This window comes from Culex quinquefasciatus, chromosome 3 (genome assembly GCF_015732765.1).
Source record: "Culex quinquefasciatus strain JHB chromosome 3, VPISU_Cqui_1.0_pri_paternal, whole genome shotgun sequence".
NCBI classification, from domain to species: Eukaryota; Metazoa; Arthropoda; class Insecta; order Diptera; family Culicidae; genus Culex; species Culex quinquefasciatus.
Window position 1 is genome coordinate 186,727,870 of NC_051863.1, and position 23,899 is coordinate 186,751,768.

Below are 23,899 nucleotides of genomic sequence, written 5' to 3' on the forward strand. Positions count from 1 at the left end.
AAAATACAAAAAAATAAATTAAAAAAACAGACCGATTTCGTAGAGAACTATTGAAATTTAAATTTTTAAATCATTTGTCGCCCATCAGGAAAAAGGTCAAACCATCAAAAACTTATTTTTTGTTGAATGATGAGTTTTAGTCACTTCCACTCAAGTATATAAAACATACTTTATTGACAAAAACTCTCATGAAAAACAAGCTAGGTATCAATTATCCCTACTATTGAAAAATCTATCTTGAACAAAGTACGATGATTAAAAAACAATTTTAATGTGTCTTTTAAGAGTGCTTTCTAGTTAACAGGTAGAAAGCATCATTATTTGAACGATTACAATGTTTTTTCAACTAACATGTTTACCATTCTCAAGCCTTGCATTCCAGCCATTATACCTAGATTGAGAGTAAGGTTATGATGTTTATAAGATTACGATGCGTGTAATATTTTTAACTCAATTTGATAAGCAAATAGATCAAGTAAACATCAAGGGTTTGGTTTTCCTACATTTAATTATTGTAAGTTTAAAGAATGAAATTGTTTTTTTGGTTTCCCTGATATTTTGGGATATATTAAACTTTAAATTTCGAACTAGAAATTCCAGAAAAAAAAACTGCAAAATTCTGTACCTAATCGATTAATTTAGATTCTGACCACCCCTAATCAGCTCCAATCGCCTCGAATCTAATTCAAGTTCATCGCGCTGCTAAACACCCACCACCCTTAGCGGCACTATAGTTCGGTGGTGAGCAAATGTCTCGCCAGTTCTCTTGTAGTCATCGACGCGTGCGGATCGGATCGGCTGAGCCGGCCGAACTAGTAATAGCTGACTGACTGTGGATTGTGTAATCGAGAACATCGCTCAGCGAAAAACGGAAGAATTTCATAAGCTGTTGAAATTCGCGAGAACTGTGTCTTGTTGGTGGAACGCGTGAAGAATGCTGAAATTTGAGCCGTCATTAGTGCTGATGTTTTAAGTGAAATTTGATAAATTATAAAGAGTAAGCAACATGGTGCTCGTAATACTGGTGGGACTTGCAGTGATCGCACTCGTTGGATACTTGCTTCAGGAGATCCGAAGACCGGCCAACTATCCACCAGGTGATTAAGAAAACCCTCCCTTTCTTTTCGCTTGGCAACTATTCGGGTGTCAACGGTCTGTTGCCCGAACAATGCCGCCAATTGGCATCCATTCAACTGTCATGCCCATTCAATGCGTTATCAGCACAACGGACTCCCACAATGCCGTATTCTCTGCCAAATCGGCACGAGGCTCTATCGGAGAATAAACATTTTACGTAATATCTAAATCCCTATCGCCACAGTGGGATTGGAAATGACTAAGAACTTTAGGCTGTCAGCTGTTTGCTAGCCCTTAACAAAGAAGGATAATTTTTCTACTAGTAATTCAAAATTATCACGAATTTGTTTCACTTTACAAACATGATAGCAAAAATCATTTAAACTTCTCTTTATTGGTAACTTTTGACACAAAAAAAGAAAATAATGATAATAACTTAATGTAGATCTTGAAAAAACCATAAATTAAAAACGCTCTTCACAGTAAAAAAATGTGTTAAATTGGAGTGTAGAATATTACGTCTTTTATGACGTAATTTTACCACAATTAAAACTGAAAAAGTGACATTACACCAGGAAAATGATAAAATTACACATTTTTAAAAGTAAAATTACACAAAGTGTTGAGCCAAGGGTTAGGGAATCGCTGATACTCACACCAGCCAAATAAGAAGAGTTTATTTTCTGCTTATCAGCCGACGATGGACGCCACTCTGCTGATGCACATGTTTCTCTGACGAGCTCGCTCGCGTGCACTTCCTTGTTTTGATTTTATTTCAGCCACTTGTTTGGTGAATGAACCGGCACGGTGCAGCGATGAATTAGACTATTCGTGTTTGAGTTCATTTGTGGCTTTGGTTGATTTTGGTAGAAATATAAGGGAGAAAAGCAACTCGCGACAAAATTTTGAGGCTAGGAATTTTGACTGGTATGATTTTCATAAAGTATTCGCCTCCTTTTCTCTCCCACAGAAAACTGTGGACAATGTATCTGTCAAACTAGGCCAAACTGTTAAAGTCACTCACAAAATGAACTTTGAGTGATTTGAGTTCATTTCTGACGTCACGAGAAAATCGTGACGTCATAACTGAACTCAAATCACTCAAAGTTCATTTTGTGAGTGACTTTAACAGTTTGGCCTAGTTTGAAAGCTACATTGTCCCTAGTTTTCTGAGGGAGAGAAAAGTAGGCGAATACTTTATGAAAATCATACCTGTTTTGCCTTCCTCACCTTACTGAGGAAAGGCTATAAAATCACTCGAAAAATGAACTTCTTAATTTGACCTCGTAGACCCACCTTCACGTATACCTATCGACTCAGAATCAAATTCTGAGCAAATGTCTGTGTGTGTGTGTGTGTGTAGGGATGTGGGTCTGTGCACCAAAAATATGCACTCGATTATCTCAGCACTGGCTTAACCGATTTGGACCGTTTTGGTCTCATTCGATTCGTCTTGGGGTCCCATAAGTCCCTATTGAAAATTATGAAGTTTAGTAAAGTACTTCAAAAGTTATGCTAAAAAACGATTTTGGCGTATGTCCGGAAGATTGTAAAAGGGTGGTTTTGTAAGAAACCCTGTCATGTTATACATTTTCAGAAAGGTATTAAAAAGACCTTTCCAATGAGCCTAAAACATCAAGGATCTGACAATCCTATCAAAAGTTATTAGCACTTAAGTGTTATTTATACACTTTTTGGAGGCCGGATCTCAGATATTTCAGTAAAAATGATGTCCGGGTCCATCATGCGACCCATCGTTAGTTAGATAACCGAAAGACCTTTCAAATGAGCCTAAAACATCAAGGATTTGACAATCCTATAAAAAGTTATTGGCACTTAAGTGTTATTTATACACTTTTTGGAGGCCGGATCTCAGATATTTCAGTAAAAATGATGTCCGGGTCTATCATGCGACCCATCGTTAGTTAGATAATCGAAAGACCTTTCAAATGAGCCTAAAACATCAAGGATCTGACAACCCTATTAAAAGTTATTGGCACTTAAGTGTTATTTATACACTTTTAGAGGTTTGATTTCAGATATTGTGATAAAAATATTGTCTGAATCTTCCATGCGAACTATCGTTGGATAGGTTTTTTTATCAGACCTTGCCGATGAGCCAGAAATATTGATGGTCTGCGAACCATATCAAAAGAAATGAGTAATAAAGTTGATTTGTTAAACATGTTAAGGGGGAATGTTGCTATTTTTACTGAATGTATTGACTTTATGAATATGAGGAAGGCACCAACCACCTAAAGGTGGATTAAGTAACGTTTTTTTCTTAAATTTTAATTTTTGTATTTTTTTCCCCCACTAACTTGGACTTCGCACTTATTTATTGCTATCGATCGCGCTATTGCGACTTGTCAAACTGGCTTGGAAAATTTCAAATTTCCTAGAAAATGATCAAAGCGAGCCGAGGTTACCCGCTTGTTTTTCAGCTGCCAATCGCAATTTTGAAGTGCGGATGTCTAGTTTGGTTGAAAATGCGACTGGAAATGTAAATAAACAACCGCTGGTTGCCTAGTTTTTCAAACTCTTGTTGCCAAAAGTGCGAGAGAAAAGTGCGGGCCAAATCCAAGTTACAGTGCAAGGATCAATAATCCGACTGAAACTTTTTTGGTGCCTTCGGTATGCCCAAAGAAGCCATTTCGCATCATTACATACCATACCATACCAAACAGCTTAGAACACCATACGCGGTGCCCGTGCTGTATCAAGAAGGTTGTTCCATGTTGCTCGGTTCTGGGCTGCAGCTCGCCAGTCTCCTAGGTTGCAGATCTTTCTTAGGTCCGCCTCGATCTGATTACCCCATCGTGCACGCTGCGCTCCTGCTCTTCGGCCAGTGCCGCCATCCGGTCGCGCGCGGTCAAAGAGCATCCTGACAGGATCAGCCGAGTCAGTTTGTCCGGAAATCCGTTCTCGTGCATGATCTGCCATAGCTGTTCGCGGTCGACTGTATCGTACGCTGCCTTGAAATCGATGAAGATGTGATGTGTGGGCACGTTGTACTCACGGCATTTCTCGAGGATCTGCCGGAGCGAGAAAATTTGGTCCGTGGTGGCCCGAGCGCCAGTAAACCCCGCTTGATAGGGGCCCACGAACCTCCGTGCGTACGGTGTCAGCAGACGGCAGAGGATCTGGGAGAGGATTTTATAGGCCGCGTTGATAAGCGTGATACCGCGGTAGTTGCCGCAGTCCAGCTTATCGCCCTTTTTGTAGATGGGGCACACGACACCATCCATCCATTCTGCTGGTAGTTTCTCCTCCCTCCAGATCATAGAAATCACCAAGTGGATCGCCCTCGCCAACTGCTCTCCTCCATATTTGAAGAGCTCACCGGGTAACCGATCTTTACCGGCGGCCCTGTTGTTCTTCAGCTGCCTGATCTCCTTCTTCACCGTCTCCAGATCAGGTGCCGGGAACTGTTCGTCGGCAGCGGGCGGTCCAAGTTGGGCTTCAAAGCCGTCTCCATGCGCTACATCGCCGTTGAGGTGCTCGTTGAAGAACTGCTGCCACCTGTTCAACACCTCGCCTTTGTCCATAAGAAGGTTTCCCTCGGCGTCCCGACAAGTGTTGGCTTGCGGCGCATAGCCTTTGCGGGACCGGTTAACTTTCTCGTAGAACTTACGCGTCTCGTTCTGCCGGAACAGCTGCTCCATTTCGGCGCGATCGCGATCTTCCAGCTGGCGCTTCTTGAGCTTGAAGACCGTTCTCTGCTGTTTCAGCGCTTGTTTGTATCTGGCCACGTTCTCATCAGTTGCAGCTCTCAGCTTCACCGCATAAGCTGCTTTCTTCTCGTCAAGTAGCCGCTGGCACTCCTCGTCGAACCAGCGCTGCTTTCCAACTCGGACCGTTGTTGGATCCCCAACCTATCGAGGAAAAATGGCAACACTTGTCATCGTCGCAATGTTTGCTGCGATCGATGCAACCCTGTGTTCAGCGCGCAACGGCAGCCGTTGCTGCGATCGACGACAGAAAAGGGAGAAGGAAAAGGCGCGTGAAAGGAGTCGACCGAGAAGAAGAAGTTTTCTCCACGTCAGTCTCGCGCCACCAGCAGGAAGAACAATTTCGCTCTCTAGTTTTAGCTATTATTTAATAAACTAGTATTTAGTGAGAAACTATTGAGTGCTTCTTTCCGACGCCCACGGCCAGTCCAGAGTCCACCTTTCGCCTTCGGCAAACAAATCCGCCGCATTTCGTGGGGCCAGTCTGTGGCCCGAACATTGGTCCTTCGAGCCGGATTGGACCCGGCGTGGACGCTGGAAAGAAGACTGGTGAAGGAAGGAGGCAAACCGGCCTCAGCGCGGACAGTTCTTTCGAGTCGCGGGAAGCAAACCGGCTTCCGCGTGAAAAACCGATTTCGCGGAGTGCAAACCGGCATCCGGAAGTGATAGTGCAAGGCAAACCGGCCTTAGCACAACGGAACGTTCTGTGGAACCATCGGCGGGCAAACCGGCCATTCGTCCGTGGACAGACAGAAATAGTGCCACTTAGCGTGGAAAGTGAAATCTAACCTGAAAGAAGAAAAGTGAAAATGCCCCCCCAAAACACCACGCACACCGCTCAAAAAAGCAAGGCCAAGAGGAAGAAGACCTGGAGAACCTGGTTTTCCTCCGGGAAGAGCAGACGGAGGTGATTGATCGGCTGAAGGCAAAGATCGACGCGACTCTCGTCGAGGAACGCACTGAGGCCGCTGCGAAGGTTCACCGATGGAGGTTGGACACGTGCTTCGCCGAGTTCGCCGCCATCAAGGAACGCATCTACAGGGCTGATCCGAAGAAGCGGAACGACCACAAGAAGGTGGTCGTGGAATTCGAGGCCTTGTTCGACCAACTGGCCATGACGCTCGGAGGTTGGAACGCTGGTGCCGCTCCAGCTGCATCGTCCGCCCTCGTTGAACGACACGACCGGCCCATCGTGATCCAGCAACCTCTTCCACGTGTTTTCCCATCCTTCGATGGGAAGTACGAGAACTGGGAGAAGTTCAAGGTGATGTTCGTCGACGTCGTTGACAAGACGAACGAGTCGGCGCGCATGAAGCTGTACCACCTCGAGAAGGCTTTGATCGGCGACGCGGCCGGCTTTATCGACGCCAAGACCATCCAGGATGGGAACTACGCCCATGCCTGGAAGCAGCTGACTGATCACTACGAGGACAAGCGCCGGATGGTAGACCTTCACATCGGAGGTCTACTGAGTGTAAAGAAGCTGGCCAGCGAGGGCCACCTGGAACTTCGGGCTTTGGTGGATTCCGTCGTTGGGAACGTCGAGAACCTCAAGTGCCTCGGCCAAGAGTTCACCGGGGTGTCCGAACAAATCGTCGTCTACCTCCTGGGCCATGCTCTTGACGACGACACCCGGAAGGTTTGGGAGTCTACGGTCGCAAAAGGTGCCTTCCCGAAGTACGACGAGATGATCAAAACCCTGAAAGATCGCATCTCGGTTCTGGAACGATGCGACACCACCAACGACGAATCACCAAGGCAACAACATCAAGCCAAGTCGACCACTACCAATCAACCTTACCAGATCTCCAACACAGCTGTCACGTCGTCTCCGAGAATCTGGTGCGATTTCTGCAACGGACGGCACCTGACCTTCAAGTGCACTGCCTTCAGCGGCCTCACGGTGCGCCAGCGCATGCAGGAGGTCAAAGAAAAGCGTGTCTGCTTTAACTGCCTGCGCGCAGGGCACAGCGTGAAGAGGTGCATACGGACGAGCTCGTGTGGTAAGTGCCAACGCCGACACCACACTCTTCTACACGACTTCTACCAGAAGTCAACCACACTGCAGAGACCAGTTCCTGCGGTGCGCCAAACGCAAGAACCGCTTTCGCCAGCCGAAGTGATCTGCAATCCCACCCCCATGCTGCAAACAGCGATCGTCAATCTGCGCGACGACAACAACCGACCTGTTCCGTGTCGTATCTTGATTGACAGCGGATCGCAGGTGAATTTTATTTCCAACTCGATGGCAACCCGACTTAACCTACGAAGAGTAGCGGTAAACGTTCCGATCTGCGGGATCGGAGGAGCAACGTTCAACGCCAAGGAAACGATCACCGTAAAGCTTCAGTCTCAGCACAGCGATTTCTCCGCTGATGTAGAGTGTTTGATTGTTCCAAAGGTGAGTGGGAAGATTCCATCGTTGCCGGTCAACTCGACCGATTGGCCAATTCCCAAGGGACTGCAGCTGGCTGATCTGAACTTCCACATTCCGGGCAGCATAGACATGCTCGTCGGTGCCTCCTGGTTCTTCCGCTTGCTGAAAGGAGGACACATTCAGCTCTGGGACAACTTTCCGGAGCTACGCGAGACTCACCTGGGCTGGGTAGTCGTTGGAGGTGCAGAAGGTGCCATCTCTGGACAGCAGTACACTCACACAGCTACGCTCGACACCCGAGCAGCCATGTTCTTGAAAGTACCCGATCGACCGGAAGAAGTTTCGGCTGGGTCGTCCCCCAGCCCGGGGGGAGGATGTTGGATCCCCAACCTATCGAGGAAAAATGGCAACACTTGTCATCGTCGCAATGTTTGCTGCGATCGATGCAACCCTGTGTTCAGCGCGCAACGGCAGCCGTTGCTGCGATCGACGACAGAAAAGGGAGAAGGAAAAGGCGCGTGAAAGGAGTCGACCGAGAAGAAGAAGTTTTCTCCACGTCAGTCTCGCGCCACCAGCAGGAAGAACAATTTCGCTCTCTAGTTTTAGCTATTATTTAATAAACTAGTATTTAGTGAGAAACTATTGAGTGCTTCTTTCCGACGCCCACGGCCAGTCCAGAGTCCACCTTTCGCCTTCGGCAAACAAATCCGCCGCATTTCGTGGGGCCAGTCTGTGGCCCGAACACCGTACTACCTAGCGCGGCTTCAGCGGCACTGCCGATGGCCGAGCATATTCTGCTCCATCCATCGTTGAGCGAGGCAGCGCCGAGTTCCTCCTCCGTTGGCAGGCTCGCTTCCAGCTGCTGCACGTAGTGCTGAGCCGCAGCCGTGTCCTGCAGCCGCTCGGTGTTGAACGGCGGTGGGAGCCGGCTCCGTCGTCGGTGATACGTCGTCGACAGTTTTGAGTGCATGCTTGCACCCACCAGGTAGTGGTCCGAGTGGATGTCCGCACCGCGGTACGTGCGGATGTTCCGTATGTCCGAGAAGAATCGGCCGTCGATGAGGACGTGGTCGATTTGTGTTTTTGTTCGTTGGTTAGGCGATGTCCAGGTGACTTTGTGGATGTCTTTCCGGGGGAAGAATGTGCTCCGTACCACCATACCGCGGGAGGCTGCGAAGTTGATGCACCGCTGGCCGTTGTCGTTCGTGACGGTGTGCAGGCTGTTCGGCCCGATCACCGGCTTGTACATCTCCTCCCTTCCTATGCGGGCGTTCATATCTCCGATGACGATCTTGACGTCCCTCTGCGGGCAGCTGTCGAACTTCTGCTCCAGCTTCGCGTAGAACGCTTCCTTCTCGGCATCGGATGATTCCTCGTGTGGGCAATGTACGTTGAAGATGTGATAGTTGAAGAAACGGCCTTTAATCCTCAATCTACACATCCGGTCGTCGATCGGCTCCCAATCTATCACACGACTCCGCATCTTGCCCAACACTATGAAGCCGGTTCCCAGCTTGTTTTCGGCTCCGCCGCTCTGGTACATGGTGAGCTCCAAAGCATCATCCTCCCACATCTTCGATCCCTTCCAGCACATCTCTTGCAGCGCTACAACATCGAAGTTGCGGGGTTTGAGCTCGTTCAACAGAGCGTACTCATACCCATCGAAACGTAGCGATCTGCAGTTCCATGTTCCGAGTTTCCAATCGGTGTCCTTTTCGTGCCTAGGTCTATGCCGTTTGTTCCGGATCCTTATTCCTTCTTGATTGTTCGTAATGGTTTTGATTTCGGTATGCAGCCGGATTGGGGCTGCGATACCTAGTCTCGGGGTGGGGCTGCCACCTTGAAGCTACCGAGACCCAGCACCGGTTTTCTCTCGACACCGTAACGGGGGCCTTTCTCTCGAGGCCTAACGGTATAGCTACACCCTCCGAAGAGGGTGGAGCCCCCCTTCCCTGTCAGCATACTACCATAGTTCCCACCGGGGTTGGTTACCCGATCTCTCCAATGGTTACTAGTATCCCGGCTAGCGCCGCGGGGAGGCCAGGGTATCGGAGTTACTGGACAAGAGGCTAATGGACCACTTGGTGGGTCTATTTTATTCCTGCGGTACTCGAAGTACCTATGGTACGCCATGTCCAGTCGTTCGCCAACCATCATTAGTTTTGGGGATTTTTTATTTAACTTTTTGTCACTAAAACTTGATTTGCAAAAAAAAAACTATTTTTAATTTTTTTTATTTTTTGATATGTTTTAGAGGACATCAAATGCCAATTTTTCAGAAATTTCCAGGTTGTGCAAAAAATCTTTGAGCGAGTTTTGAATTTTTGAAAAAATCGAAAAATTGGAAATTTCTAAAAAGTTGGCATTTGATGTCCTCTAAAACATATAAAAAAAATAAAATAAAAATAGTTTTTTTTTTGCAAATCAAGTTTTAGTGACAAAAAGTTAAATAAAAAATCCCCAAAACTAATGATGAAAAATAATAAAAATAGTGTTTTTTTGCAAATCAAGTTTTAGTGACAAAAAGTTAAATTAAAAATCAATTTTTTTTAAAGTGTATGATTATTTTTCAGTGTAGTTTATATCCATACCTACAACTTTGCCCAAGACACCAAATCGATCAAAAAATTCCTTCAAAAGATACAGATTTTTGAATTTTCATAGATTATTTCTGTATGGCCAGCTGCCAAATTTGTATGGAAAATTATATGGACAAACTAATGATGCAAAATGGCTTCTTTGGGCATACCGAAGGCAGCAAAAAAGTTTCAGTCGAATTAAAAAATCAAAAAAAATCGGATGGCCGAAATCTGAGAGAACTGCTGTCAAAATTCCTAGCCTCAAAATTTTGTCGCGAGTTGATTTTCTCCTCTATTCCATTTGAAAAGAGCCTATACCGAAAAAAGTTCTCCGATCGGGCTCAAAAATTTTCTGAGGATTCCTTGGCCAAAATAATAAGACCTGTATTTATTTGTTTGGCCATAAGGGAGACTTACATCGTACTAGGGCGGTTCGAAAAATTGCAATTTTTGTCATTTTCGCAACTTTTGATACCCAAACATGAATAGGTCATCACTGAAATTTTAAAGTTATCGCGGTTTTAGAGAAAAAAGTAGATTTTCCAAGGAACCCCCAGAAAATTTTTGAGCCCGATCGGAGAACTTTTTTTACGGTTTAAGCTTTTTTTAAAATGGAATTGCTGTATATATATTTTGAATAAGCATTTTAGTAGACTGGAACCATCTATTTTTCTATTCATGTAATTCATTTTTAATTAATGTAGGGGAGAGAAGGAAGATTTGATTCCTACCATGTATCTCATTCCCCTTACGCACTTTATGTTAAATTGATCTTACTACTTTATATACAATCAATTGATTAGACAAATGGTTTTGAAAAAAAACATAATTCAATATCTAAAATTCACTAGAACAAGTCTTAATTTTTCGTGAATATATTCTTTCTATACAGTTGGAGATGACTTGCTGCAGTTTGAACAACTTTTTGGACGCTCTTAGACCCATCTCTGAGGGTTTCCATTTTTCAAACACATTTTTAGATGTTAAACATCATGGTAATAGTTGGAAAGTTTATGTAAAAAATCTCTTAAAACAAAATTTGAAATGATTTATGTTAATGAGAAAAAAGTATACCAAACAGAATAGACCAAAGTAAAATACTAAAATAAATCCTTATTTTAAATAAATTAAACAAATTCCAGGACCCCGCTGGCTCCCGTTCGTCGGTAACACCCCGGAACTTCGTCGCCTTGCGCGCTCCATTGGCGGACAACACCTGGCATTCGAGGCGCTCAGCGAACAGTACCGCAGTCCCATAATCGGACTCAAGCTCGGCCGCGAGTACGTAGTGGTAGCCCTGCAACATGCGGCCGTCCGCGAAGTCCACAGCAAGGAGGTGTTCGACGGTCGACCCAACAATTTCTTTATCCGCCTGCGAACCATGGGCACCAGGTGAGGGTTGGACTAAGAGTCATTTTGGCAGTCACTTGGTAATGTTTTTGGTCTTATTCTAGATTGGGGGTGACCTGCACCGATGGACCGTTCTGGGCTGAACACCGGAACTTTGTAACCCGTCACCTTCGTCAAGCAGGTTACGGAAGGCAACCGATGCAGGTGCAGATTCAAAACGAGCTCAACGAACTAACCGATATCATCAGGGATCTTAAGGAGGAGCCTGTTTGGCCGGGAAGTCTTCTGCCGACCAGTGTCATCAACGTGCTATGGACTTTCACGACCGGGTCGAGAATTCCTAGGAATGACGAACGGTTGACGAGATTGCTTCAACTACTGCAGAGTAGATCCAAGGCCTTCGACATGTCTGGTGGTATCTTGAGTCAACTGCCTTGGCTACGTCACGTGGCTCCAGAGTGGACCGGCTACAATCTGCTAAAACGATTCAACAAAGAGCTGAACGAATTTTTCATGATAACCATCGACAAGCACCAGTTGGACTACAGCGAGGACAAATGCAACGACGATCTGATCTATGCCTACATCAAAGAAATGAAGGAACACAAAGATGATCCAAGCACGACCTTCACGAATCTTCAGCTCACGATGATCATCCTGGACATCTTCATAGCCGGTTCCCAAACGACCAGCGTTACCATCGATCTAGCCTTCATGATGATGGTGTTGAAGCCTGAAATTCAACGGAAAATGCAAGAGGAAATCGACCACAACCTTCAACCGGACGAACTGCCCCAGCAAATCGATCGAACCAACCTCCCCTACACGGAAGCCTTCCTCCTGGAAGTCCAACGCTTCTTCCACATCGTCCCGGTGAGTGGCCCACGGAGAACACTCGACAAGTGCACCCTCGGAGGCTACCAAATCCCGAAAAACACCACCATCTTGATGGGACTTCGAACGGTGCACATGGACGCGAAACACTGGGGCGATCCGGAAAATTTCCGCCCGGAGCGATTCCTCAACGCGGACAACAAAATCTGCAACACGGAACGACTGACACCGTTCGGGCTGGGTCGACGCCGCTGTTTGGGGGAATCGCTGGCCCGGTCGTGCATGTTTATGTTCGTGGTGGGAATTTTGCAGAAGTTTAGTTTACACAGCGCGGAAGGTTCGGAAGAACCTCAGCTCAAGCTGCTGCCCGGGATTACGCTGTCGCCGAAGCCGTACAAAGTAGTTTTTAGGAAGAGATGATTTTCTTTTTTCTTTATAGGGAGAAAGAAATGAATCCAAATTGTGCCATATTTATATGCAAAAACGAACTAGAATCATGGGGGATATATTTCTTAGCAATTTTAACAATAAATCAACTTTTTTTTTAATCCAGATAATCTAAATGCTATCAACTCTTTCAGCACCAAAAAAGAACTATTAAAAATATGTTCATGAAAGAAATAATTCAAATGCCTTTTTGCCTTACACCAAATCCCTTAACATTAGGATGTAACAAAACGGGTCAATTTTGTGGGCATTTCAGGGCATAATTTACTGAGCCCGAATCCCGATCATGAGCTTAACCCAGGGATGCCAAAACTTTTGACCCTGCAGGCAAGATCTCGTTTTTCTCAGAAAGTGGCGGGCAGGAACTAATGTTTGATGAAAGTTGAAAAAGCCAACATTTTTGTTCATAAAATTTAAATATTTAAATTCATTTAAATTAAATAATTATATGAAACAATGCAGCAAATAAGATTCATATATCCTGATTTAAAGAATGAAAAACAAAGAAATTTTTTAAAAAACATTTTATTTGATTTATTATTATTTTGTTTAAAACGGTATTGTAATAGTTTTTGTTGTTTGCAAAAAATAACCAAATATCAGTGGCTTTAAAAAGGCCTTCAAATTTTATTGATCGTTGCAAGCTATTTTTTATGTTCAATTTCTTAAACAAGACAAAATAAAAAAAATAGGCATGATCAAATTTACTAAAATTTGGATTAAATTTTGTGTTGTAGTGCATCTTTATGCAGTTATTTTACAAAATATTGAAATAGTAGTTTATGCAACAAGTTGCAAAAAGAAGATTTTTTCAGCACGTGTCATACATTTATCCAACGAGGTTCACCGAGTTGGATAAATACGACAAGTGCTGAAAAAACCAAGGTTTGCGACGAGTTCCATACAACATTTTTTTGCATTTCTGAAAAACACCCATTGAGTGAAATTATAAGTCGAATGTTCATGTATTTTGTCAATAAATCGTTTAAATCAAAAAAAATGTTGAAAAGTATTACTATTCAAAACTAGTGCTGAAAAGTTCATTTTTTCAGCATCCATTTCAGTGCTGAAAAGTAGAACTTTTCAGCATTTGTTTTGAAATGTGTTTCTAATCGATTCTGTTATTTTTAGTTGATAAAAGTAGGCTGTTTCGCCACGCGAGAGTGACAGGAAAAGTAGGAAGTTTCAAGACGAAATTGCAAAAAAAGATTTTAAACACACACAAAATTAAAAAAGTGTAGTTATATAAATATTTAATTATTTTCAATTCGTTATTCTTCAAAATTGTTTAAGCTATTGAAATTAAAAAAAAATCGATCCCCGTTTTTTTAACTCAATTATTAGACTTTTTTTATTTTAAAATTGTTTCCAGCGATCTTTATTTTCAGTATGATTAATTTGGGTTTTTAAGCATTTTTTTCCGAACAAAACTTCATTACTGAATAGTTGTTTAACTCATTTATTTAAAAAAAACAATTTTAATTTAAGTTTCTCAAAAGGAACAACTTCAATTTGAAATAAACACAGTGAAATCTGTAAAACATTTTTATTTAGTTGCTTTTAGTATATTTATAGAAAACTATCCAAATTTTTTCATATATTTCACATTATTACGAAATGGATAATTTTGTTTTCTTGCGCCATTTTGCAGTTTAATAATTGATTCTGAAATTATCAACATCGAAAATATAAGAATTAAATTCAAACATAAAGAATATTTGAATTGGAACAAAAACATTTCATAAAAATTCAAAGGCAAAATCCAAATAATACGTTTAATAAGCAACATTTTACTGCAAAAGCAAAAAAACAGCAACTTAAATTGATCTTAAACTAGTTATTTTCAAATAAACACTCAATTTATTTATTGAATGTTGCATGAAAAGCTCTAAGGGCCAGTCATAGAACAATGGTGAAAAGCCGTCGCGGGCCAGACGTTGGGCAGGCCTGGCTTAACCTGTAAAATAGGTGCGTTTCAATTTTTGCCGATTTTGAGCCAGTTAAGAATTTTTGCTTTTTTCAAAAACTTTGCAAGCTCATAGTTCGTATTCGAGAGAACAACTTTGCCGAAGAATGTGAAAATATATACCAGAAAAAAATCATGATTTGAGCTCGAATTGCTCAACTTTAATTTCTCATGGTGTTTCCTAACTAGTTGAAACTTGGACCGATTGCTTCAGAAAGTTTGACTGCATCATACGTAGTATTGAAAATACTTACCGTCAAACATTAAAAATCGATTATCCCGAAAAGTACGAAATGGTCGTTGTCATAAGATAGCACACAACACACTATATATTCAAAGTATTTAGCGAGCAGAAACATGTTGAAAATGATTTTGATTACAAGAAAAATGCATTTTATTGCACATCTATTTTCATGGAAATTTGATCTGTACCCTGATTTTTCGGGACAACAAACAACATAACTTATACATATATTTCAATATTTCAAACTCTAAAGATAATATAAAACTATAAAAATGTTTAAAATGTTATTATTTCTCATTTTTGTAATTCCTTGGAACTTCCAAAATTTTCAAATCAATGTTTCCTTTTCCCGGGAAACTGTAACTCCCTCCTAGCTACAGCCATCCCACATATTCGGAACACCCACAAATTCGGAACACTTTTGTGATTATTTGTCAAAAGAAAGTCAAATGTAGTTTTTCTGTCTACCCTACTATTTTTAGAACCTTCATTTGGACATTATCTTGCTATTTCACTAGTAAAAGTAGTACTTTTTGAACAAAAAACTTCATTCCAAGACTATTTTGTCCAGAGCAGCAAAACACTGACTCCAAATGGCCTGTTTCATAATTGTGGGATGTTATTGTGCCTTCCACAATTGTGGAACACCTGAATTTAACTGATATTTTCACAAACAAGTTATCAAACCACGTATAAAACATTACTAAGCTTGAGTTTCATTGGATTCAGTGTGTGAAGTCATTATTTGGTAATAAATATGTACTCCTGAAGAGATCCAAAGTTTGTTTACATTCGTAAGAAAAAAGTGTTCCGAATTTGTGGATTTCAAGGGTCAAAGTTTTTCTTCAAAAACTTCATATAAAAGTTAAAATTTGCAGATGTTCGATACAGCATTCGAAAGATCGCAAGAAAAGCTTTCAAATGAAGGTAAAAGCGAATCATTAAGTTCAATTATCGATGTGCTATGATTTTTTGAACATTGGCCGATCTGGAAACCGTTCCGAATATGTGGGATGACTGTACTTAATAATTTAAAAAATATAAAGTTTCCCCCTTTAACAACCACACTGCCATCTGGTTGACGAACAACAACACTGCATAGTGCGCATGAGCAGCTCCAGTGACTTCGACGCATCCAAAAGAAACGAACCTCACTCTCAAACAAGTCCAACAAAAATATTTGTTTTTATTTCAATTATTTTAAACAATAAACACTAAATAGAAATAATTTGTATACTTTTTTGTCTACCTTATCATTCACTAAAAGTTGGTAACTTAATTTCATTGCGTGGTTAGTTGTTGCCGTTTGATGGATTGATGATGTCACTTCTTCTACGATGGGTTCGGAATGATTCGTCCTCTAGGGCAGCGGCCACGGCAGCCCGGAAAAGTCCACCGGTCCACCGAGCCCGGCGTCCGCCTCCAGCAGGCTCATGATCACGGCCATCGCCGCCTCGTCGTTGCCGTCGGCGGCGGCGGCGGCCGCGGCCGAACTGTTGTTGACCTGGACGTGCGGCACCTCTGCAAAGGAAGAAACAGACCAGGTCGTGTCTATCGTGGCAGATTTGTTTGTTTGCGACGAAGTGTGATTGTGAACGTGTGTGGTTGTGGGGGTAATGAATGACAAACTAGGTAAGTTTCTTATGACGTTTTTATTCACTATTAATGATCGATAACAAAGAATAATATTGAGCGAATAAACTGAGAACGAATGAAGAATATGAGAACGAATAAGGAACTAAACTAGACAAATAAAAAAATAAGAGAAATAAAAAATAAGGTAAACAACGAAACCAGTGGGAAAACAAAACTCCAGGAGGTCATTAGAAGAAACTCGACGACAGCTTACCGTGCTCGGGACTCATGATGGCGTTGGAGTTGTTCCGGACGTGGTTGTAGCCGGGCAGCGTACCGTTGACCCGTTGGGGCGTTCCGGGGGCTCCCCCACCCGAGGAGGAGGCCGGTGAGACGCCCGACGATAGGGCCAGGGTGCGTTCGACGGCGGCGATGGCTTCGCTGGACAGGTTGCTGGCCTCCTGGATGATGGCCGGCGTGAAATTTGCTGGAAGACCGGGTGGTTCCGCCGGGTCCGGACTGCTCTCTGTGGAGGTTAATTGAGCGTTTAATTTAATGAATTCTCTCTGTTTTATTAATGTTTGCTCACCAGCTGACGATTCTCCCGTCCTACGTTGGTGGTCCAGAACTTGCTCTGCTATTTGTCGTCCAATTTTGCCAGCCTCCACGTGCGAGTTTATCATTCGTTGTATTTCTCTGCCATTTGCAGCTGCAATGAGGAGGAGATGATTTCTATAAGTGTTATGTCTTCTAGTTACTTTTTTATTCGTTTTTATTAAAATTTAACGTTTTATACTTTTTGTCAAAATCCGCGAGAGCCAAACCATTACTTACAATTATTAAAAATATCATATCCAACCGTACTTTGTCCATTAGATTCGTTGTTTCCGTCACCTCCGCTGAGTTCGGTGCTGTTGCTACTACTCCCACCGCCTCCACCGTTGCCATTACTTCCGTGCACGGTAGCTCCACCGGCCATGGTCCTTCCGCTAGGTCCCCCACTCTCCACCAACTCCGACAGTATCACATTGTTTTTCGCGATCAGATATTCGATCTCCTTGGTCCACGGATTCCGGAACGACTTCCACTCACTTTGCAACCGCACGAAGCCGCTCTCCTTGATCCGTAACCGGTAGACCGGCGTCGTGACGCACTGGTTCCCCTGAAGGGCCGCTTTGTGGGATTCAGCCAGCGCTGGAATGTCCTCGTGATGGTAGTACTCGTACATGCTGGTGCCGAGCAGTTCCTGTGGCAGGAAGCCCAACACCAGGGTGGCCCGTTGGTCCACAAACAGGAACTTGCCGTCCATGGCATGTCGCGAGATGAATTGTACATTTCTCAGGTTTGGAATGTTGTTCCGGCTGGTGCCCTTGCAGCCATTGGTTCCGGAGCGATCAGTACCGGCGCCTGCCCCCTCCATCGTTGGTCGTTGATTACTGAGGTTGGTTCCGGATGGAGCGATAGGGGGTTGGAAGAGGCTCGGTTGAACCCGGCCAACCGCCACCAAGCAGGACAGATTACACGAGTCTCCTTCACCGTCGGTTTCGTGCTCCTCGAGTCCTATTTTTGCTGGAGCCCAGGACTTGAGATAGCCGGTGCACTGAATTACGGAATACTTTTTGTCTAGAAAGGAAATAGGATTAAATTGAGCCTCCACGAATTCGCCCAAAATACTCACCCGAATTGACCTTGCCCTTCCTCCGATGGCAACTCGACGACGAGGTGTTCCCACTTTCGGCTTCCTCCTTCACCTGAACGTTGGTTTTGCACTTCATTCGGCAGAAAAACGACCTCCTCGCCCCTGGACACAGCCTCGTCACTCCCTGAGGAACATCAGTTTTCACCGGAAGCATTGCTGAAAAGACGTTACGGTTCAAATAAAAAAAACCCTAGCAAAGTAAACTCCCAACCATACTTTTAGCATCGATCAGCCGCTCCCGCGGACTCAGATCGGACGACGACAGCTGCTCCTTCACCTTGGCCACGTCCTTCGGGTGCAGAATGTCGAACCAGCTCTGGCCAAGCAGATCGCCCTGCGAGTAGTTCAAGATCTGCGACACCGACTCCGACACGTACAGAATCCGGCCCCGGTCGCAACCCACCACAAACAGGAAGCCCTCGGCCGCCTGCAGGATTAGCATCTTGAGCTCCTGGTCCGACAGGAAGGCCGGCTTGTAGTGACCCTCGGTGTACGAGTGCACCGCGCCCCGGATCGTCTTCAGGTGCTGCACGGCCATCCGAAGCACGGTGAGTTTGTCCAGCTTGCGGGACATGGCGTGGCACATCGGAATCATCGCCGACAGCTCCGTGATGTACGTGTTCATTTTATCACGTCGACGTTTCTCAATTTCGCTGTGGTTTTGTCTGGGAAAAATTGAAAACTTTGTTATGACTCTATCTTGTTGCAAGAAAAACCCAGTTTTACTAACTTTTTGTTATCGTCTGTAGTTCGAACTGATTTAGCATCGTCACCCGTGTCGTCCTCAATATCACTATTGTCACTGAAAAAAAGGAGAAATTTAAATTACAACTTTCAATATCAATATCCAACTAGAACCATACATTGTCGCAACAAGAACTTTAATATTGACTTGAAGAAAAGTGCACACTGCAAGTAATCATATCCAATAAAGCAATACATTACAAGGCAAAATTTAATTTTTTTTTTTCCAAAATCAGAATAGTAATTTTAAAATGCTGTGAAATAATAAGTTTTTCAGCAAGAGTCTTGAATTAAAAAAAATTAAATCACTTTAACGTAGTTTAGGGGTCATACTTAAATGCGAGTTTTTCACCAATGTGTAACAGGTCGTATCGAGGTGCTCCGAATTGGATAAAATTGGCAGCGTTTGTTTGCCTGTACATGAGAAGAACTCATGCCAAATATGAGCCCTCTACGACCAAGGGAAGTGGTGGAAAAACGGACTTTGAAGTTTGAGGTCCAAAAAACATAAAAAAAAAATCTTAAAATTGCTCGCACATTGCACTTGCGGCACATTTCGAAGTGCTTCATAAGACCTTTCGAATGCAACTAAGAGAGTTGGAATTGATAAAGTTTCACGAAAATGCGAACAATTTTGAGATTTGTTTATGTTTTTTGGCCCTCAAACTTCAAAGCTCGTTTTACCCCACTTCCCATTGTCGTAGAGGGCTCATATTTGGCATGTATAGACAAACAAACGCTGAAAGTTTCATCCTAATCCGAGCACCTCGATACGACCTCTAGAACAAACCGAGCAATATTTACAAAAACTGCTTCTTAAGCTCAACAATCTAAAACCAGACAAAGAATTTTTTTTCGTGATTCGATTATCCGAAGTTTCGATTATCTGAAGTGAAATTTTGCCAAGGCCTTCGGTGTAATATTGAATCTTTGGCCCTTTTGAAGTGTTAGTCTTGATTTTAAAAAAATGTTTTTGAAAAGATCGAAAAATTTCACGAATATTTTATGTTTTAAAATTGAAAATCGAACCATTAGTTGCTGAGAAATCGACATTAGAAACTGGTGGGTTGCGTGAGTGAGACTTACAGTACCTACACAGAAAAAAATAATGTAAATTTGGAAGCTTTAATTTTGGAAGGTTGAATATTACCTCTTTAATGATGTAATTTTACCTCAATTTAGACTGAAAAAGTGACATTACAACAGAAAAGTTTTAAAATTACACATTTCCAGAGGTAAAATTACACCTTTTTTCTGACATAAAAGATGTACCCCTTCCCAGATGTAATATTACCATGATTTTTTTTTCTGTGTATGTAAAATAGTAGTTTATGCAACAAGTTGCAAAAAGAGGATTTTTTCAGCACGAGTCGTACATTTATCTAACGAGGTTCACCGAGTTAGATAAATACGACGAGTGATGAAAAATCAAGTTTTGCAATGAGTTCCATACAACGTTTTTTGCAATTCCGAAAAACACCCTTTGGACAGAATTATAGGACAAATGTCCATGCATTGAGTCAATGAATCGATCAAATAAAAAAAAATGTTGAAAAGTATAACTTTTCCTAACAAGTGCTGAAAAGTTCAACTTTTCAGCATCCATTTCAGTGCTGAAAAGTAGAACTTTTCAGCATTTGTTTTGAAAAGGGTTAATATTCGATTCTGTTATTTTTGGTACAGAAAAGTAGGCTGTTTCGTCGTTCAAGAATGACAGGAAAAGTAAGTAGTTTCACGACGGAATTGCAAAAAAAGTATTTTTACAATTCCGTTGTGAAATTATATACTTTTCCTGTTATTCTTGAACGACGAAATAGCCTAATTTTCTGTACCAAAAATTACAGAATCGAATAGCAACACTTTTCAAAAAAAAATGCTGAAAAGTTCTACTTTTCAGCACTCAAATGGGTGCTGAAAAGTTGAACTTTTCAGCATTTGTTTCGAAAAGAAACACTTTTTAACATTTTTTTGATTTAAACGATTTATTGACAAAATACATGAAAGTTTGACATAAAATTTCACTCAGCGTGTGTTTTTTAGAATTGCAAAAAATGTTGTATGGAACTCGTTGCAAAACTTGATTTTTTCAGCACTCTTCGTATTTATCCAACTCGGTGAACCTCGTTGGATAAATGTACGACTCGTGCTGAAAAAATCCTCTTTTTGCAACTTGTTGCATAAACTACTATTATACCCCTTGGGCACAATGCACATTTTATGATGAAATATGTAAACAATTTAAAGTTTGGAAACAACCTTTTTTTTTTTTTTTTTTTTGAATTAAATATACTTTATTGAATCTTTCTTATAATAATTACATTTGGTTTACATAATAAGTGGTCAGCTGTGGCTCTTCAGCTTTAGTATGCTTTTCGTGATTTAAACACTGTTCATTTTATAACTTTAAAAGTATATGATTTATCATTTTTGTAACACTAGGTACAATGAGGAAAAAAATGTTAAGAAAACATAACCTAACCTAAAACTAACTTAATCTTACCATAAACTAAACCAATCCTTGAATCAAGGGGTATTCAGATATAGCACATTTTTCCCTGAATTTCAAACATTTTTCTTGAATCTTCTGATCCAACATTTTTACTTCTGCTAATTCATGAACCTCACTTGATCTTGTCCAGCCAGGAACATTCAAAACCATTTTGAGTACCTTGTTTTGGACACGCTGGAGCTTCAATTTATGAGTTCTAGCGCAACACTCCCAAACAGGTACTGCATACTCAATAACGGGGTAAATTATTTGTTTGTAAACTGCTAGCTTATTTTTCAAAGATAGCTTTGATTTTCTGTTAATTAAAGGATACAAACACCTGATGAGAATGCTGCACTTGTTCAATATTTTATCTACATGCTGTCGAAACAATAGTTTCGAGTCAAGTATGAGACCTAAATAGACAACTTCCTTTGACCAGGGTATCGAAACATCATTCATTTTAATCAAAACATCATCCTTTGGGGCAAATCTGGCCGATTTGGAAAGTGGAAAAATGATGGTTTGAGTTTTGGCTGCATTTATGCGAATTTTCCAGTCGCCAAAGTATTCGGAAAGAACGTCAAGACCCTTCTGAAGACGGCCAACTAAATATCTGGTTATTTTACCCTTATAAATAACGGCAGTGTCATCAGCAAAAAGTGACAACACACCATTACCAGGAAGAGTAGGCAAATCAGATGTAAAAATATTGTACAGAAGTGGGCCAAGAATACTTCCTTGGGGAACCCCAGCATCAATGTTGAATAATCCAGAAGCAATCCCATTCAGAAAAACCCTGAACGATCTCTCCGAAAGATAGTGCTGGATAATTTTGATAAGATACATTGGAAAACCGTATAAATACAGTTTATGTATCAAACCATCATGCCAAACATTGTCAAAAGCCTTCTCAACATCCAACAAAGCCATAGCAGTTGATTTAGACTCAAGCTTGTTCTGCTTGATGATTTTAGTTACTCTCGTAAGCTGATGAGCAGTATTATGTCCCTTTCGGAAGCCAAACTGCTCATTCAAAATTATATTATTATCGTTGGTAAAATCCAAAAGCCTTGAATAGATGACCTTCTCAAAGAGTTTGGACAGACTACTCAAAAGACTAATGGGACGATAACTTGTTGGCGATGTTGGATCTTTTGAGGCTTCAAAATTGGTATGACTTTGCCCAGTTTCCAATTGGTGGGGAAGTAACCAAGTTGCAAACATTTATTGAAAATATTGGCTAGATGTTGAAAGAACTGATCACTCTGTTTTTTCAACACTAGATTAAAATGTTATCAAAGCCTGGAGCTTTCATATTTTTCATTTGTTTAACTGCAACTTTGACTTCCTCACCAGAAACATGGGAATCTGCAGGAAATTCAAAGGTAGAGTCATTGATTGTTGAAATACTATTGGCAACTGATGTTTCTTTACGGCTGGTCATGGAAGCGCCAAGATTATGTGAACTAACAAAATGAAGCCCAAGTGCATTTGCCTTTTCCTCGGATGTAATCAAAGGAGAATCCTCAACAATAAGAGGAGGAATAGGCTTTGGTTTGTTTTTAAGAACTTTTGAAAGTTTCCAAAATGGTTTTGAATAATTCCCAAGCTGGCTTACATGTTTTGAAAATTCTTGATTTCTGATATTGTCAAGTCGGTCTTGTATGATTTTGTTCAAATTGTTCACTGAAATCTTTTGTCATAGTCCCCAGTCCGTTGATATTGTCTCCTATAAACATTCCTAAGTCTAATCAAGTGTTTAGTATCTACGTCAATATCAGTTACCTTAAAATTAACAGGAACCTCCCGAACGTTGGCAGCCTCTGCTTGGTTGATAGCCTGCTGGATCACCTCCAGCGAACGATCAATATCAGCAGAAGTTTCCGGGTGTTGATCATAGTCGATGTTGCTGTCGACCACTTGCTGAAACTGCTGCCAGTCAACGTTGTGGTAATCTTTCCGGGTTGGTTGCCGCTGCGGAGTAACGGAAGCTCCAACCTCCACAACCACCGGATAGTGATCAGAACTCAACTCTTCAAACACCTCAGGATGAGCCACGTTCTCAGCCATATTGGTAATGAAGAAGTCGATGATTGAGTGATTCCCAGACCGAGCCACCCTCGTTGGACGATCCGGACTCACAACGTTGTAGTATCCGTTTTGCAGATCGTTGTGCAGAATCACTCCGTTCCGATTCCTCCTGCTGTTGCCCCAAACTTCATGCTTCGCGTTGAGGTCACCAGCGATGATGTACTTTGCGCTCCGCCGTGTCAGCTTCTGGATATCGCTCTTCAGTTTTGCTGCTGAACCATCTCTGGCATTCACCTGACGTGGGCAGTATGCAGCAATGAAGAGTACTGGGCCAACCGAAGTGGGAATTTCCACCCCAACGGCCTCGATGATGTCCAGCTTGAAGTGTGGCAGCCGGCGTGGCTTGAGATCACGATGAACAGCGACAAGCACACCTCCTCCTCCAGAGGTGGTCCTATCGAGCTGCGTCGCGATCTTGTAGTTTTGCAGATAAACTTTTTCACCGGGCTTCAGATGAGTTTCCGTGATGGCAGCTACGTCGATCTCCTTCTCGCGAAGAAAATCCACCAGCTCTAAGTTCTTCCTCCTAATGGAGCAAGCGTTCCAATTCAGCAGCTTGAGGGACCTACGATCCATACTGGATGACGAACGAGGTCAGCACTTCAATCTGCTGGGTCTTGGTTTTGCATCCACGCAGTGCAGCGGACATCTGTTTGAAAATATTGAGGAGTTCGGTTGAGGTGTAAAGATCATT

At 42.5% G+C, this 23,899-nt stretch overlaps 2 protein-coding genes across 5 annotated transcripts in view; one reads left to right on the forward strand and one right to left on the reverse strand.

The window, feature by feature from the left end:
- The first annotated feature begins 771 nt into the window (after window positions 1-771).
- LOC6048052 (probable cytochrome P450 305a1) lies at window positions 772-12,505 on the forward strand. Its single transcript, XM_038264608.1, has 3 exons — window positions 772-1,097; window positions 10,907-11,156; window positions 11,219-12,505. The coding sequence occupies exons 1-3, from the start codon at window positions 1,007-1,009 to the stop codon at window positions 12,366-12,368; spliced, it is 1,491 nt and encodes a 496-aa protein (XP_038120536.1). The 5' UTR covers window positions 772-1,006; the 3' UTR covers window positions 12,369-12,505.
- Window positions 12,506-15,771: 3,266 nt separating this feature from the next.
- Window positions 15,772-23,899, reverse strand: part of LOC6048051 (protein cycle) — a 50,759-nt gene continuing 42,631 nt past the window's right edge. For 3 of the 4 annotated variants that reach the window (XM_038263117.1, XM_038263116.1, XM_038263114.1), the window contains 7 exons: window positions 18,610-18,681; window positions 18,096-18,544; window positions 17,859-18,035; window positions 17,015-17,803; window positions 16,770-16,889; window positions 16,455-16,706; window positions 15,772-16,126 (listed from right to left, as the gene is read on the reverse strand). In XM_038263117.1, coding sequence (XP_038119045.1) covers window positions 15,966-16,126; window positions 16,455-16,706; window positions 16,770-16,889; window positions 17,015-17,803; window positions 17,859-18,035; window positions 18,096-18,544; window positions 18,610-18,681 — 2,020 coding nt within the window. In that variant the 3' untranslated portion in view covers window positions 15,772-15,965. The remainder of the gene's footprint in view (window positions 16,127-16,454; window positions 16,707-16,769; window positions 16,890-17,014; window positions 17,804-17,858; window positions 18,036-18,095; window positions 18,545-18,609; window positions 18,682-23,899) is intronic. The other variant, XM_038263115.1, reaches the window with a different exon arrangement.